Source organism: Schistocerca piceifrons, chromosome 7, assembly GCF_021461385.2.
Source record: "Schistocerca piceifrons isolate TAMUIC-IGC-003096 chromosome 7, iqSchPice1.1, whole genome shotgun sequence".
NCBI lineage: Eukaryota > Metazoa > Arthropoda > Insecta > Orthoptera > Acrididae > Schistocerca > Schistocerca piceifrons.
This window is the reverse complement of record NC_060144.1, coordinates 18,494,439-18,511,661: the sequence shown is the minus strand read 5'-3', so window position 1 is coordinate 18,511,661 and position 17,223 is coordinate 18,494,439. Positions and strand designations below refer to the sequence as shown.

Genomic DNA, 17,223 nt, shown 5'->3' with positions numbered 1-17,223 from the left:
TATATCATCCCTTTCCAAGGACATGAGTCTATAGTTAACTTTTTTTCCAATAATTCATCTGATTTGTTTCTTTCTTAAAATATCAGGTGGGCTACAAGGGTTTTGTGACAATCAAGTTCCAGAATCTATGAAATTCAAACATGAACATTTTTGCACGATATCTTTGATGTGTTTGAGAATAAAAGTTTTATAAATTTTTGCTGATAGCATTAGGCAGATCTTAGCTCTTTTGTTTTTTTGGGGTGGAGGGGGAAGGAGTCAGTTACTTGACTGAGAGTATACTGGAGATATTTCCTGATAATGATTATTGTCCACCAGTTGTGTAATGACTGCTACTGATAAAAGTACACTTTTAGACTGAATAAGACTAATTTTCACAGTACGTACAGCAAATCCAGTTCCTTCTTGAGCCTGATTAATAGCATTTTGTGAGATTATACACCATCTAACCCCAGAACAAAAATGGAATTCTGGTATCGAATGTAAGAAAAGTTTGATTCTAGGTAGACAAAATACATATTTAATTTCATATCATGGAAAGCAATCATTTGTTTGGAGCTTCCTCATCAAGATTCCTTTAACAAAAACTCATTGTTCAAGGATTCCCACAATTTTTTCAAGGATAGTATTGCAACTGCTGTGTATTAATATAAATCATAACTAATATGATGTATTGTGGACTGCTTGGGAGAAGTCATATTCAAATCCCTGTACAGCTGTTCTCATTTAGATCTTTTCCGATTTTATTAAATAACTTCAGGAAAGTGCTGGAATTGTTCATTCATTAGAACACAAGTGTAACTGAGATAATGCTTGAGCTTGAACTGTCTTGATTTTAAAAAAATTAAACACTAAAAATGAAAGAATATATCAAATGATTGCTAATTACTCATTGCTAAATGTCAGTTATACTGTCTTGTAACTAATAAACTAATGTTTCATTTTCTTTATTCAGGAATGGCACCGGAAGTGTTTTAAATGTCGTGACTGCACTAAAACCTTGGACTCCATCCTGGCCTGTGATGGGCCAGACCGTGATGTCTACTGTAAGACTTGTTACGGAAAAAAGTTTGGTCCCCATGGTTATGGATTTGCTTGTGGCTCTGGATTTTTGCAGACTGATGGTTTAACGTAAGCATTAATGATTTATTATATGAGGCACATTGAGAAAGTAAGTTTCCTGATGTTGTTCCCTTTAAAGCTGACGTATTTAGCCAGGAAAATTGGGCGTGTGCAACAGATCTGTGACGTGACAATCAGATGCCCGTCGGGCACGTCCCACCTGGTGCCAGTAGCAGTGCAGCAGTGCCCTGAAATGGTGTCTGTTATTCCTTCTCTCACTGCCTTTGAGATTCGGTCAGTGATAAGGTTCCTTAATGCATAAAACATAGTGCCCATTGAAATTCATCGTCAGGTCTATGGGTAGAACATCATGAGCAAACAGATGGTGTGTCTCTGTTGTAGGGTTTTTTTCTGAGGATCATCAAACTGTTCATAGTGAAAAGTACAGTAAACAACATTCCTTCATCAATGGTCACACAGCTGAGCTGGTGTGGCAGTGCAACCTGGAGCTCACTTCATGATAACAGAGCTCAGCAGCCATTTTCTGCATATATCATGATCCTTGTTGCTTGAAATTGTCATTCAGCACCTGCTGTTCAAGAAATTGTGTGCCAGAGGGATGCCAAAAAGCACAAAATGAAACACTTTGGAGCAGCACTGACATTTCTGCAGCAGTATCATGATGACATGATGAGTTCCTCAACAGGATTGTCACAGGCAATGATATGTGGATTTCTCACTTGATCCCAGAAACCGAGCAGCAGTCAATGCATTGGCATCATAGTGGATCTCTGGTCAAAATGAAATTCAAACAGACTGTTTTAGTGCAGGAAATGATGTGCACAGGGTTCTGGGACAGGAAGCTCATTCTGGACTCATAGACTTCCTACCCAGAGGCGAAACAGTGAATGCTGACTATTACTGTGAAAACTGTGAAGTGCCATTCAGAACAAGAGGCATGCTTGCTGCAGGTGTCGTGTTGCTACATGACAATGCTCATCCCCATACAGATCAGTGTGCAGCAGTTGTTTTCCAGAAGTTCAACTGGGAGCTGTCTAATCATCCAGTGTACAGTCCTGATCTTGCTCCCAGTTATTTCCATCTTGTCTTATACCTCAATAAATTTCTATTCTCTGGCCAGCATTTTGACAATTATAAAGAGCTGAAGACGACTGTCACATGCTGGTTTCATTTACAGGTGGTAGACTTCTATGACACAGGAATAAAAAATTGGAAATTTGTGGTAAGGTCATATGGGACCAAACTGCTGAGGTCATCGGACCATAAGCCTACACACTACTTAATCGAACTTAAACTAACTTACACCATGGACCACACACACACACAAACACATGCCCAGTGGAGGACTCGAACCTCCGACGGGGGGGAGCCGCACGGGCTGTGACAAGGCACCTCAGACCTCGCGGCTACCCTGCGCAGCTATGACACAGGAATACAAAAGTTGATCCCACACTATGACATGTGTCTCAATTCTTTTGGTGGCTATGTCAAAAAATAGCAAAACATTGCTGTACCTGTTTCCGATAAAGTTTCTCATGTAACTATGTTCTCTTTGTTTTAAAAAAATTTGGAAACTTACTTTCTGGACATGCCTTGCACTTTATGTTGTAGTATATCTGTGCAGGGGATATAATGCAATAAACAAAACTGCTACTTGTAAGGTAACAGCAACAAGCTTAGGCGTGTACATGCGTGCGTGTGCACGTGCGTGTGTGTGCACGTACGTGCGTGGTCGCACCCACACACACACATGTGCGCACGCACGCACACACACACACACACACACACACACACACACACACACAAGAAAGTGATGGAAATGATAATTTTTCAAACTAGGGGTTCCTTCTTCAGCATGTTGTTGTTCTTTTATATCCTCTCTACTTTGGCCATTGTCAATTATTTTTCTGTCCACATAGGAAAACTCATAAACTACTTTTAGTGTCTCATTTTGTAACCTGATTCCCACAGCATTGTCAGATTTAATTTGACTGTATTCCATTACCTTTGTTTTAATTTTGTTGATGTTGATCTAATTACATCATTTCAAGACAGTATCTACTATGTTCAATTTTTTTACAAGTCATTTACCATCTGAACGGAAGTACAATCTCATCGGTAAACATCAAAGTTTTCATTTCTTCTTCATGAACTTTAATTCCCTTTCCAGTTATCTGCTTGGTTTCCTTTACTATTTTCTCAGTGTAGAGACTGAATAATGCTGGGGATAAAGTACAATCCTGTCTGACTCCCTTCTCAATAAGTGCTTCCCTTTTATGTCCTTCAACTCCTATAACTGCCATCTGGTTTTTGTATAAGCTGTGGATGATCTTTCACTTCTTGTATTTTGTTCCTGCTACATTCAGAATTTTGAATAGAACATTCTAGTCAAGATTGTCAAAATCTTTCTCTAGATTTACACATGCTTTAAATATTGTTTTACCTTTCTTCAACATATCTTCTAAGGTAAGTCACAGAAACAATACTGCCTTTGTGTTCCTATATTATTTGTGAACAGTTAGTGTCTTATAGGCAGCTTTTCATAGGAATAAAATACTAATTTGATGGATTTGTTGCAGGATATTACTGTTATACTTGTTTTTCACACATGTGCATTCTGTAAGACTGTTGTCTGTGGGTCATGTTTTATTTTTGTTAACTACAAGTATTTTTCCACAACAGGGAAGAGGAGATATCTGCATCAAGGCCATTCTACAACCCAGACACAACTTCAATAAAGGCTCCAGCTGGCCAAGGCTGTCCAAGGTGTGGAGGTGCAGTATTTGCCGCTGAACAACAACTGGCAAAGGGAACGGTATGCAACATGTTTTGAATTGAGATGTTTGTTGTCACTCAGTAACCATGATACAAATTTTAATCTGATGCTCAGATCCAGTGATATAACACCATAGTAGTTTCAGAAGTTCCTGAACCCAACATTACCCGGAAAATATGTCAGATAAATTTTAATGAAGAATATTTTATTTCTATTTGATGTATGCATGACAAAACACATTTCAACTGAAAACATTTTGTCACAAAATATTAATTATATGCATATAATTGAAAGAGCAAAGGCAACTACTTGAGTCACTGAGTGTTTATTGTTGTTCTTGTTGTTGTGGTCTTCAGTCCAAAGACTAGTTTGATGCAGTTCTCCATACTACTCTATCCTGTGCGAGTCTCTTCATCTCCAAATAGCTATTGCAACCTACATCCTTTTGAATCTGCTTACTGTAAACGTTAGCGACCCTTTGATGTCTCAGAATGTGTCCTATCAACTGACCCCTTGTTTTGGTCAAGTCGTGCCACAAACTTCTTGTCTCCTCAATTCTATTCAGTACCTCCTCATTGGTTATGTGATCTACCCATCTAACCTTTGGCATTCTTCTACAGCCTTAGCAAATTTCTCTTCATGCTATTTCCAGCCTATGTTTCATATCCTCCCTACTTCAACTATCATCTGTTATTTTGCTGCCCAAATAGCAAAATTCATCTGCTACTTTAAGTGCCTCATTTCCTAGTCTAATTCACTTAGCATCGACTGATTTAATTTGACTATGTTCTATTAACCATGTTTTGCTTTTGTTGATGTTCATCTTATATCCTCCTTCCAAGACAATGTCTATTCCATTCAACTGCTCTTCCAAGTCCTTTGCTATGTCTGACAGCATTACAATGTCCTCAGCAAACCTCAGAGTTTTTATTTCTTTTCGCTGAACTTTATTCGTACTCCAAACTTTTCTTTGGTTTCCTTTACCTCTTGTTCAATGTTCAGATTGAACAGCATCAAGGATAAGCTACAACCCTGTCTCACTCCCTTCCCAACCACTGCTTTCCTTTTGTGCCCCTTGACTCTTATTACTGCTGTCTGTTTTCTGTACAGGTCGTAAATAGCCCTTCAGTCTGTGTATTTTACCCCTACTACCTTCAGAATATCAAATAAATTATTCCAGTCAACATTGTCAAAAGCTTTCCCTAAGTCTACAAATGCTGTAAATGTAGGTTTGCCTTTCCTTAACCTATCTTCTAAGATATGTCGTAGGAACAGTGTTGTTCTGCACGTTCCTACATTTCTCCAGAATCCAAACTGGTCTACTACAAGGCTTCTACCAGTTTTTCCATTCTTCTGTAAAGAATTTGTGTTAGTATTTTGCCGCCATGACTTATTAAACTGATAGTTTGTTATTTTTCACACCTGACAGTAATTGTTTTCTTTGAAATTTGAATTATTACATTCTTCTTGAAGTTGGAGGGCATTTTGCCTGCCTCATACATCTTGTACACCAGATGTAATAGTTTTGTCAAGGCTGGCTCTCCCAAGGCTGCCAGTAGTTCAGACAGAATATTGTCTACTCCTAGGGCCTTGTTTCATCTTAGATCTTTCAGAGCTATGTGAAATTCTTCTCGCATTATCATATCTCCCATCTCATTTTCATCTGTGTCCGCTTCCCTTTCTATAATACTGCCTTCAAGTTTGTTTCAACCTCTGTATACCCCTTCCACCTTCCAGCTTTCCCTTCCTTGCTCAGGACTGGTCTCTTATCTGAGCTCTTGAAATTCATAGAGCTATTCTCTTTTCCCCAAAGGCCACCTTAGTTTTCCTATTGCGATATCTATCTTTCACCTAATTCCATGTTTTTAAATCCTTACATTTGCCCTCTAACCATCCCTCCTGAGCCATTTTACACTTCCTGTCAATATGATATTTTAAATGTTTGTATTCTGTTTTGCCTGCTTCATTTGCTGCATTTTTATATTTTCTCCTTTCATCAGTTAAATTTAATATCTCTTGTGTTACCCAAGGATTTCTACTAGACCTTGTATTTTTACCTATTTGATCCTCCACTGCCTTCCCTATTTCATTTCTTACAGCTACCCATGTGACTTTTACTGTATTCCTTTCCCATGTTCTAGTTAACCACTGTCTAATGCTCTCTCTGAAACTCTCAGCAACCTCTGGTTCTTTCTACATCTATACTCTGCAAGCCACCTAACGGTGTGTGGCGGAGGGTACCTTGAGTACCTCTATCTTTCAGCATATCCAGGTCCCATCTTATTAATTTCCGACCTTTTTCCAATTTCTTCAGTTTTAATCTACAGTTAATAAGCAATAAGTTGTGGTCAGTTACACAACCTTCTTTTGTGAATCTTAAACCGAGTGTTAGCAATAACAACAATATGCGAATTGTGGGTCCACCTCAATGCAAAACAATTTTGTTATTTATTTAGACCCCAAACTAGTTTCAGCAACAAATATCACCATCATCAGTGGGTTCTTTAATTCTAAAACATGCAGAAATAACATAATTATACAACATTGTAAAACATTATTACATGTGTAGTGTCTGTTTTTTTCTGCAGATACTTTCATAATACATTATTTACTGTACATCACAGCATGGTTTTAAAATTGTTGTCACTGTCTGAGACATATTTTCTGTAATTTTCTGTTGCCCCTTTTCTCGGCATACGTCATGTCATCTGCAACTTTGAGAGTGACTTTTAGTAAACAAATACAAGAAGGTGAACTTATGTATGTCAGTGTTATACACTTTGGATTGCAGTAGTGTTGCAGATACAGTTTTGGTGTGTACTAGGTTGTTACACAGTTTTTATGTGCTCACGTTCATTGGACAGTTTGCCACTACTTTTATACACACAAAAAAAACAAAACTTTTGCATTTCGTTCATAATCCAAAACATTACACGATCTTGCTGTTCGCATGTGTCGCAAGAAATGTATCGCATGTTGTAAGAAGGCTATGAAAATTGTAACGAGAGTTCTAATGACTTCTGCCCCTTATATATGCCTCTCTGTGTGATGGGGGAGTTTTCTGTTCTGTTTCGAGCGTCAGTTCTCTCAGAATAGTAAATAGTATGTTATTGTAAAGTGTTGTGTTTGTGATTATTACATTTTTCCCTCCCACTATAGCCTTTTGTATGTAATAATTTTCTTGTATTGTTAGGTGTTGGTATAAACTGTTATTGCATTTCAGAATGTGTAGATCACTTTCTATATTAGTGGGGTTATTGTTTTTGTTCATTAGGAGTTCTGTGGAAGTGGAATATGTGCTGTCACTCTTTAGAGCTCTCTTGTGCTCTATGTACCTCTTTCAGGAATTTGTGCTTCTATGTCCTATGTATTTGGCTTGACAGGAGATACATGTAAGTTGGTATATTCCAGCATTGCTGAATTTGTCTGAGGTTCTTTTGTCTGGTCTTAGCCTTTTTTTTAACTGTGTTGTTTGTTCTGAATGTTACTGGGATCCCTTGCCTCTTCAAGATGTTTTGACTTTCTAATTCTATGAGATGTTTTATTATTGTATATCAGTGTGTCCTTGTTCAGAGTTATCAAACAGAGACACGAACATATGAACACTTCCATTTTCGGTGTCATTGTGCTGAAATCTGACTACAGTGGGGGTGGTATCGGAGAGAATGAATAAGAGCAACAAGGTAGTGGGGATGGGAAGGAAGCAGAGTGGAGGGCAGGGGTCAAGGAAGGGTGGCAGAGAGCTAGGAGAAGGACAGAAATTTTGGGAACTGGGCAGGAGTGTGGCACTGAAGAAGTGTCTCCTTCAGAGTTCCAAGAAACAAGGATTCATTTGTGGAGTGTCAATTCTGTTCCCATTGTCAGGTTCAACAACAGGAATGAGGATACTAACAAATTGTGTTAATTGTGCAATGTTTACCCCTATAAGTTATTCAAAGAGTATTAGACAACATGCTAGTAAAATTGCTTAAAAGCAAATAATCTCTATTATCAGATGTAAAATAGTACTGTCATTAATATTAAAATGAAATGCTGATGAAAGCACGTAATTGAAAAATGGAAACTGATAGTTATGGATAAGGAGTAAATTAACAAAACTGAGTAAATGTATGAGAGAAAAAAATAAATAAAGTAACAACAAAGAAGAGGTTAAGCTATCATCAAACTGGAGGTTGATTTGAACATCAAAGTGTGTATTAAGGGCAGATGGAAGTGATGAGCAAAATTGGTACTTGCAGTCTCAACCATAGAACATGTTGCAATTTTTTAGACATACACAAGATTCTGAATCAGTGAAACTCATATTAAATGCTAGAAAAATCTCAGGATAAACTGCAGTTTGAACCCAAATCCTAAGATTTCCTTTACTTGCATGCCATGTCAATCACCTCAGTTTTACTGTGTCCAACCAGGAAGACTTATTAATGTTCTTTTGAAAAGAAAATTGCTAATTTAGTTAGAATGTTATTCCCTTAATTGAGTACCAAGAGACATACAGTCAATATTTGCTGAAGAACTCTAGCACTTTCAAAAGTGGCAACTCAACCCCTTTCTCATGACCAAGACAACAGGAAATAATTACTGCTTGAATGCTGCTAGAGGAAGTTTCTTTTTTGGGAACTCAGTTTTGGGTGGTTGTTGTTAACAATTTCAGAGAGAAAAAGTCTTATTACAATATAGAAGGTGATACTGAGCCCCATCTATTTAGAAATATATACCACAAATTTCTTTAAAAATAAAAGAGAAGAGTGAAGACAAAAGCCATGTTCCGGCTTCTTGTCTGCCACCTTTTCATCTTTGGAGACTTCTGTTTGTGAAAAGGCTAATTTTGAGCAATCTGTATGATACATTAAGTTGGTTTAAAGGCCAGAAATTTATTTTCCAATTTCATAATCTATCTGTATAACTTACAGTAAAATTTTGAATTTTATTTGTCTGGGCCCTGGTGTTTTACAGAGATTTTGTTTGTTAAGTGCCAGTGAAGGGTAAACCATTGAAGAATTTATTAATTTAAGATTTGATAGAAAATGGTAGTCTGCCTATAGCATCTGCTAAAATGACTGCAGAATCAATCTCTCTGCCACTCAAATTGCTCAGATTTTGGCAGCAGTACATAAATGATATCTCTCTCTCTTTTCACTTCAATGACATGAATGCCTGGATGGGAACAATAAATTAAAATCAGGAAAAGCAACCAGATGTTGATGCCTAGAAGCTTTTAAGTTACTACTCTTCAAATTCATATTTTCTTACGAACAGCCACAGTGATACCCAAAGAACTGACCTGTAGGTGTTTGAGTGACTGTGTGGTCATTTTCGTAAAGTGTGTGCATAAAGAGTAATAGCTCAAAGCTAATTAAGTCTTTGTACTGCTATGCTTTTCCTCATATTTATTTATCATTGTTATGCTTCATAAAAACATTACTTTGTGCAGGGAGAGCATAATTACAATGAAACGATTCATCTCTAAAAGCTGACACACCACAAAGATCCTTATGCATGCACCTTGGAAGTGACTGATCAGAGATGGAACGTATCCTCCAACTAGTACATTCTATTCAGTTAGCATGCATTCTCTTCTTTGAGTTACACAGTTATCTATATTTTCTAAAACTATGCTAATTTCATAATATATACCAATGGATTAAATGATATCCATTTTTTGTACACAACAGAAAGAATGACATATTCTTTCCTTAAGAAACATGTGTAGGCTGGAGAAATGCTAGAATTCTATCAATAACAGATGTACAGACTTGAGAAAAATGATTTTATTTTCGGGTGTTTAAATAGTCCTATAGAGATAAATTTATTTCTCCTAACAGATGTGGCACAAGAAATGTTTCAACTGTAATGCTTGCCATCGACCTCTGGACTCTGTACTGGCATGTGATGGACCAGATCGAGAAATCTATTGCAGAGCTTGTTACGGAAAGAAATTTGGTCCTAAGGGCTTTGGCTATGGTCATGCACCGACACTGGTGTCCGATGGAGAAATTACAACACCATAGTAAGTCACCGCTCATGTCATGCATCATCTAGTCTATATTTGTAGAATTTTAGAACTGTGCAGATGAATGAGATGTTGGTACTTACACTTCAAAAGAGAATCATAAGAAATGTGTTTAGTCCAAAAAAGAACATCATGTAGCCCATTGTTTAAAAAATTAAATCCTCTGTCTTAACCATTGTGTCACCTCATTTAATACTCATATATGAGACACAAAAGGAAGATAAAAATATGTTGTCTTGGACCCATCAGTGTTCGTTGTGTATTTTATTGCCTCATTATCTCAGATGTAACAATTGCAGGAATAAAATTGCCACAGTAAACACAATTGGTGTAACTGTCTAAAGTAGCAACTATAAAGTAATCACAAATTTGTTTCAACAGCACAGTGATACGAAATAACTTGAGCTAGTGAATGATATTTAAAGCCTTCTCTCACATTTTCTCTGTTGGAAATATGAATAATAAATGCATTCAATATCATTTTCAACAATGAAGCTTGTATCAGACCTTGGTAACAAAGATAAGGCACAATTTCAACAGGTTAAGTGTCATTGATCACCAACTTAGTTGACAGATTGCAAAATAAGTATCTTGACAAAGTCCTACAGTATAAAGAAGTAGAAGAAACAATGATTCTAAGTCATGAAAGACAATGTGTTTGCGATAGAACTGCTTTATATATTTTTTCAGACTCAGGTACACTTGTCCAAATGATGCTCTTGTGACAAAAAATAGAGAATTTTAGAGTTCTCCCTTTTCTTCTTTTTTAGATAATGATTTGTTGTTTTACTTATGAGAATGGTGGCCCGCCCGGTTGGCCGTGCGGTCTAACACACGGCTTTCCAGGCGTGAAGGAGCACCGATCCCCGGCACGAATCTGCCCAGCGGATTTGTGGCGAGGTCCAGTGAGCCGGCCAGTCTGTGGATGGTTTTTAGGTGGTTTTCCATGTGCCTCAGCGAATGCGGGCTGGTTTCCCTTATTCCGCCTAAGCTACACTATGTCAGCGATTGGTGCGCAAACAAGTTCTCCACGTACGCATACACCACCATTACTCTACCACGCTAACATATGGGTTACACTCGTCTGGTGTGAGACATTCCCTGGGGGGTCCACCGGGGGCCAAACCATACAATAACCCTGGGTTCGGTGTGGGGTGGTGGAGGGGTGAAGTGGATTGCAATAGTCATTGTGGGGTTGCAGACCACTGCAGCTGTGGCAGGGACAGAGCCTCTCCGTCGTTTCTTGGTCCCCAGTTAACATAACATAACATAACATGAGAATGGTGTATATTTCTTTCAAATTTGTTTGCTTTTAAAGATGTTCTTTTCTTGGGTTCAAATTAAAAAGTATGTCCATTACAAAATGAAATAATTTTGGCTATGTTCAGCCATCTGTTTGACAATTGGTGTTTACAGATAATAAATGACAAATATAATTTCAAAAGTAGCAGTGGTATTGTTCTACAGGAAAAACATATCTGTAGACAACAAGCTGATTAATAATACTGACATCTTTAAGTTTTATTTGCATTTATAATCTCAGAAATACATGGATATAATTGTGGGTAGCTAACTGAATGCAAGGCAACAACCAAATATTTATACATAACTTGCATTTTTCCAAACCACAAAACACCTTCATTCCCAACATTTATAGCCAAATAAAAATAAAAGATGTAGGCTGTTTAAAAGGTAACAAATTTACAATACTAACAAAAAAACTGACAGTTTCATTAACTTTGGGAAACATGAAATTCTTGAAAGAAGGATAATGGAACATTGCCAGGATTAAGAGGGAAATATTTTCAAGGCATCTTCCCAAAAGCCACAGACAACAGAAGATTGACAATGACATTCCAGCTGTTGCTCATTTGATCTCAGTGGTAATTTTCTTGTTATTCTCTCTTTTTGCATCTTTCTTGACCTTTGGTTCTGGGCAACTTTTCTACCTTACAGTCCAGAAATTTTGAATGATTTAGCTAACCAGGATTTTTGTAAAATAATGTTTTGCTATGAATTTCATTGTGTGTAATTATTTTTAGCTTTGATGCCAAACCAACATCTGGACCTAAAGCAGCTGAAGGGAAAGGCTGTCCGAGATGTGGCTATGCTGTGTTTGCTGCTGAACAGATGATAAGTAAAAACAGAGTAAGTATAATATCAAATATTCTATTTACTTTGACCGAAATTTCATAGCATATGATATACACTGCCTGACGAAAAAAGTGAATCACAAAGAAGGGGAGGAGGACATGACACTTCATGGGTGTAGAGGATATATGATGTTACTTCAGTGATTACAAAATCAAGTCAAATTTACAAGGAACTTGTCAGTGTGAGCTCACTTACCTGTATGACACTGCAGTTCCTCCAGCCTGGATGCATGCACCAATCTGATTTGGGCGGATGTTGTAAAGACTTTGTATCTTCACCTCAGGCAAGCTGGTCCACAACTGCTGTAAGTGGTCCACAATCTCCTGTACACTGGCACTGAAACTGAGTTGAGAACCAATGGGAACAGAACTGGAGTACCTGAACATCTTGCAAACAGTTCATGAAGACATGCTATGTGTGGACACACATTGTCCTGTTAAAAAATTGCACCACAATATTGTGGGGTAGTGCAGGAGGACACAGCAGGACCATGATGTACCATTGTACTATCACAGTTCCCTCAATCCTTACTAGCTATGACCTTAAGTCATACCCAGTGGCTACCATGATGCCGAGAGTAAGACTGCTATGCCTCTCCAAAACATTAGAAAAATTTGACCTTCTGCCCAGGTCACTGCATGCTTACTAATGTGGTCATCTGAGGTAATATAGAACCACTATTCTTTGCTGAACCATTCACCAGCAGTCCGTGCTTCCTGGTATGCCATCACTCCAAATGCAGCCATTTGTGGTGTGTTGTTAATGGCAGGCTGCACATGGGGCAGTAATTCTGTAGTCCGACTGCTGCTGGTCTCTGACAAATGGTGTGGGATCACACAGAATGTTACAGGGAGTCCATTAATTGTTCTCAAACTGCAGGCACATATATGAAGAATATCCTCCCTTATGATGATTAGATGTGGTTGACCAGAACCTTGATGATGAGTATGTCAGCCCTCAAGTTCCCGTGCAGTTCCAACATTCAGTCACACTCACATCCAAATCTTCTACATATCTGGATATTGCACAATTTGGCCAGCCATCTAAATGGAGACCTACAATGACACCACTTTTACACTCTCTCAAGTAGTATTAATACTGTCTCACACAAGTACACAGGATGTTCAGGTCCTTCACAATTGGCATTCGACATCTGAAGCTGTTCGCGCCCCTTATATACCCTGTCAGGCCTGCTAAGAACAGTAAACATGAACAATATTAATGCACGCTGGTGACCATTCTACCTGTCAGAGAAAATTGCAACTCTAATCATTTACATACCTGCAGATGGTGCATACATGTACAAACTTATATCATCTCTTCTGACTGCTTCATTTCCTTTGCCAGGCAATGTAAATGATTACTTCGCCTCAGTCCAGTTCCACACAAGCCTACAATTTATTTAGAATTTAGTGGCCATAGTTGAACTATTGATAGTTCTTCACTGGAAGGTTAGGTGTGAATCTGGGCTGGTTGTGCATTACTACTTCTGAGTGTTTCCCTCAAATCTCACCTTTTTCTGCCATATTTCTTGTGGATCCTATTTCCTAATGAGGAAACTTAAGAAAAAGCTAGAGACTTAATCACGATCTTTAATTTGTGTTTCTAGTGGCCCTGAGCCATTCATTCATGTGTCTGCAGTTTATAAGTAGATACCCCTCCTTAATTTGTAAGCTGAATGCAAGATGTTGTTGTTGTTGTTGTTGTTGTGGTCTTCAGCCTGAAGATTGGTTTGATGCAGCTGTCCATGCTACTCTTCATCTCCGAATAACTGCTGCAACCAACATCTTTCTGAATCTCCTTACTGTATTCATCTGTTGATCTGCCTCTATGATTTTTACCCCCCACACTCCTCTCCAATACTACATTGGTGATCTCTTGATGTCTCAGAATATGTCCTATCAACTGATGCCTTCTTTTAATCAAGTTGTGCACAAATTTCTTGTCTCCCAAATTCTATTCAGTACTCCCTCATTAGTTGCATGATCAACCTATCAAATCTTGAGTATTCTTCTGTAGCTGTAGCACCACATTTCAAAAGCTTCTATTCTCTTTTTGTCTAAACTGTTTACTGTCCGTGTTTCACTTCCATACATGACTACACTCCAGACTTACACCTTCGGAAAAGACTTCTTAACACTTAAATCAGTGTTCAGTATTACCAAATTTCTCTTCATGAATGCTTTTCATGCCATTGCCAGTCCACATATCATATTCTCTCAACTTCAGCCATCATCAGTTATTTTGCTACTCAAATAGTAAAACTCATCTACTACTTTAAGTGTCTCTTTCCTTAACTGATTCCCTTAGCATCACCTGATTTAATTTAACTACATTCCATTATCATAGTTTTGCTTTTTTTGATGTTCGTTGTATATCTGCCACACAAGACACTGTCTATTCTGTTCAAATACTCTGCTAAGAGCTGTCTGACAGAATAACAATGTCATCAGCAAATATCAAAGTTTATATTTCTTCTCACTGAACTTTTAATTTCTAATCCAAATTTTTATAGCTAGGCAAAAAAATTGTTATTTATGAGCAAAGGTAAAAAATCAAATCACCAAATAGTAGAGGCATGAATCATCAAGAGTCCCCCCCCCCCCCCGCCCCTCTCCACCCCCCCCCCCCCCTCTCTCTCTCTCTCTCTCTCTCTCTCTCTCTCTCTCTCTCACTATCTATCTATCTATCTTTTTCTTTGTCACACACACACACACACACACACACACACACACACACACACACACATACACACATGCACATGCACACTTTGTACAGCTCCTGCAGCTTGCTTGTGATGTGACTATGTGCTGGGTGGAGTGGAGAGGGCAGGACAGAGGTGCCGAGAGGGACGGCTGGGGAAGGGTAGCTGACAGCTTGGAGGCTGTCAGTAGGTCCACAGGATAGAAATGCAACATGGGCACTGACACAAGTGAGTCTGTGCAGCACACAATGACGATAAGATTGGGAGGGCCTAACAGAAGAGAGGAAGGAGAGGGTGCAGATGGAAAGAAGTTAGGAACTTTGGGGGGGGGGGGGGGGGGGGGGCAGAGAGACAGATGGAAAGGACTGCAGTAAAGAAGGGTGTGTCACAAGGATAACTCCTATCTACATAATAAAGAAGGGGGTGAGTCTATGGGGGGTGGGGGGAATCAGGTGGAATGGGTTGTGAAGCAGCCATTTAAATTGCATTAAATTGCACCTGGTGCACCCAGTAGCATTTTATGCCCCTGGATTGTGAACTTCACTCTTGGCCGCAATTTAAGCCATTCACTTGGTGGCTAGCCAGCCGATTGGTGGTCACACTCACATAAAATGCTGTGCTGAAATTGGAGCAGAGCTAGTATATGACATGGCTGCTATCACAGGCGGCCCACATTTGATGGAATAGTAGAACCCTTTAGAGGAACTTGAGTAAGGTGTGCCGGGTGGGTGTACTGGACAGGCCGTGCACCTGCATCTTCCACAGGGTTGAGACCCATGTACAAGGGGTGGGAAGCAAGGGTGGCATGAGGACGTACCGAGGTATCTCATAGACTGGACACATGGTAGAGGGATGGAACAGATTGTGCGTACCTGTCCCTCATTTTTGTGCATGATGATAAATAGTCAAAACGCTGGCAAGGATATGGTTTAGCTGTTTGAGTCCTGGATGATTTTGGGTGGTGAACAGCTTTGTAGTTGGTTCTTAGGGCTGGAGAAAGGTTTAGGGGTCTGTGAGGGTGTGGTATGGGGCTTGTCCAAAAGCTAGCAAATTTTCAATCTCATTTAAGTGCCTGTCAGTGATTTCACACTTCTACTATGTGGTGAGTTGTTACCTATGCTCCTAAATTATTTACACTCTACAATTACTTTCCATTACTGAAAAATTGTGATTATTACTGTTAATGTTTACTGGTAAAGCTTAATAAGGAATGTTTTTTACAGATTTGGCATCGGCGTTGCTTCAGCTGCGGCGAGTGTCGTCGTTCTCTTGATTCAACCAACCTCAATGATGGCCCTGATGGAGATATCTATTGCCGTGGGTGCTATGGAAGGAAGTTTGGACCTAAAGGGGTGGGATTTGGAATGGGTGCTGGTACTCTGACCATGGCTTGAGGCTTCCAGAGTTCCTATGTATGCACCAGTATACCATCCCGGCGTAATATTTCATACTCTATCATTTGAAGACTACAGGGAATAACAGGGAACTGTTTGTGCAGTTACTACGCTTATGATTTACTGTTCCAGTTTTATTATTCACACTGAATTTGAAAGTGTGATTGCTTAATTTTCATTTTGAAAAACATTACAGTCTTCCTTTGTATTAAATACCTAATGGAATACTGACATGTTTCACACACTTTCAGTTACTTAAACAGAACCTACTCTGCTTTACCACGGTGGTCAGAAGACTTGAATCTGTACGAAAAATGCCGGGATGTTGCTGTTTCTTTTTTCCTTTTTTGTGTTTGTGAATGATTTCTAGGTGAAAGTTAAAAACTGTGGATGAATGTGAAAGCTTAATTGACTGTTTTTGTAAACTGGTGACTGTATGCTTAAAGTATTCCAGGATTTTTGAATAGAAGTTTTTGTATATTTTTCTTATTTTTACAGTAGTTTTGGGGCAGGTTGTATTGTATGATGGTTCGTGCATTCCGAAAATTCAGTTTCCCTGACCACCATGTTCTAAGCGCTAAAACTCTCTCTCTCTCTCTCTCTCTCTCTCTCTCTCTCTCTCTCTCTCTCTCACTCACACACACACACACACACACACACACACACACACACACACACACACACACACACACACACACACACAGATATACTGGGTATAATTATGCACTTATGCATCTACGCATACATAATCACATTGCAATTGATATTCAGTAGGATTAGAATGTGAGTCCTAGTTCTTAACAACAGATTCCAGATAGACATCAAATGAAAAAACAAACAGTCAGTTTTATATGAATTCCTGCCACTAAAGCTGTTCATGCAGTACTGTGTTATTGCATCAGCCAATCAGGAAATTATATGGACTGGGGTACTTAACATTTCCAGCCATACTGTGTAACTTAAATACATCATGACAGCATTAGAGCACATACCATAAGACAATAATAATTTACAAATCCAGACTTCATCAGTGACACTTTTCACCATAAGCACATGCACTATAACTTAGCATAAATATATTAATGCATTGTTGTGGATT

General features: G+C 38.7%; 1 protein-coding gene across 4 annotated transcripts in view; it reads left to right on the top strand.

The window, feature by feature from the left end:
* Positions 1-16,825, top strand: part of LOC124805139 (muscle LIM protein Mlp84B-like) — a 55,041-nt gene extending 38,216 nt beyond the window's left edge. For all 4 annotated transcript variants that reach the window (XM_047265602.1, XM_047265605.1, XM_047265603.1 and 1 more), the window contains exons 8-12: positions 956-1,131; positions 3,766-3,898; positions 9,685-9,869; positions 11,915-12,020; positions 15,954-16,825. In XM_047265602.1, coding sequence (XP_047121558.1) covers positions 956-1,131; positions 3,766-3,898; positions 9,685-9,869; positions 11,915-12,020; positions 15,954-16,124 — 771 coding nt within the window. In that variant the 3' untranslated portion in view covers positions 16,125-16,825. The remainder of the gene's footprint in view (positions 1-955; positions 1,132-3,765; positions 3,899-9,684; positions 9,870-11,914; positions 12,021-15,953) is intronic.
* Positions 16,826-17,223: the final 398 nt, after the last annotated feature.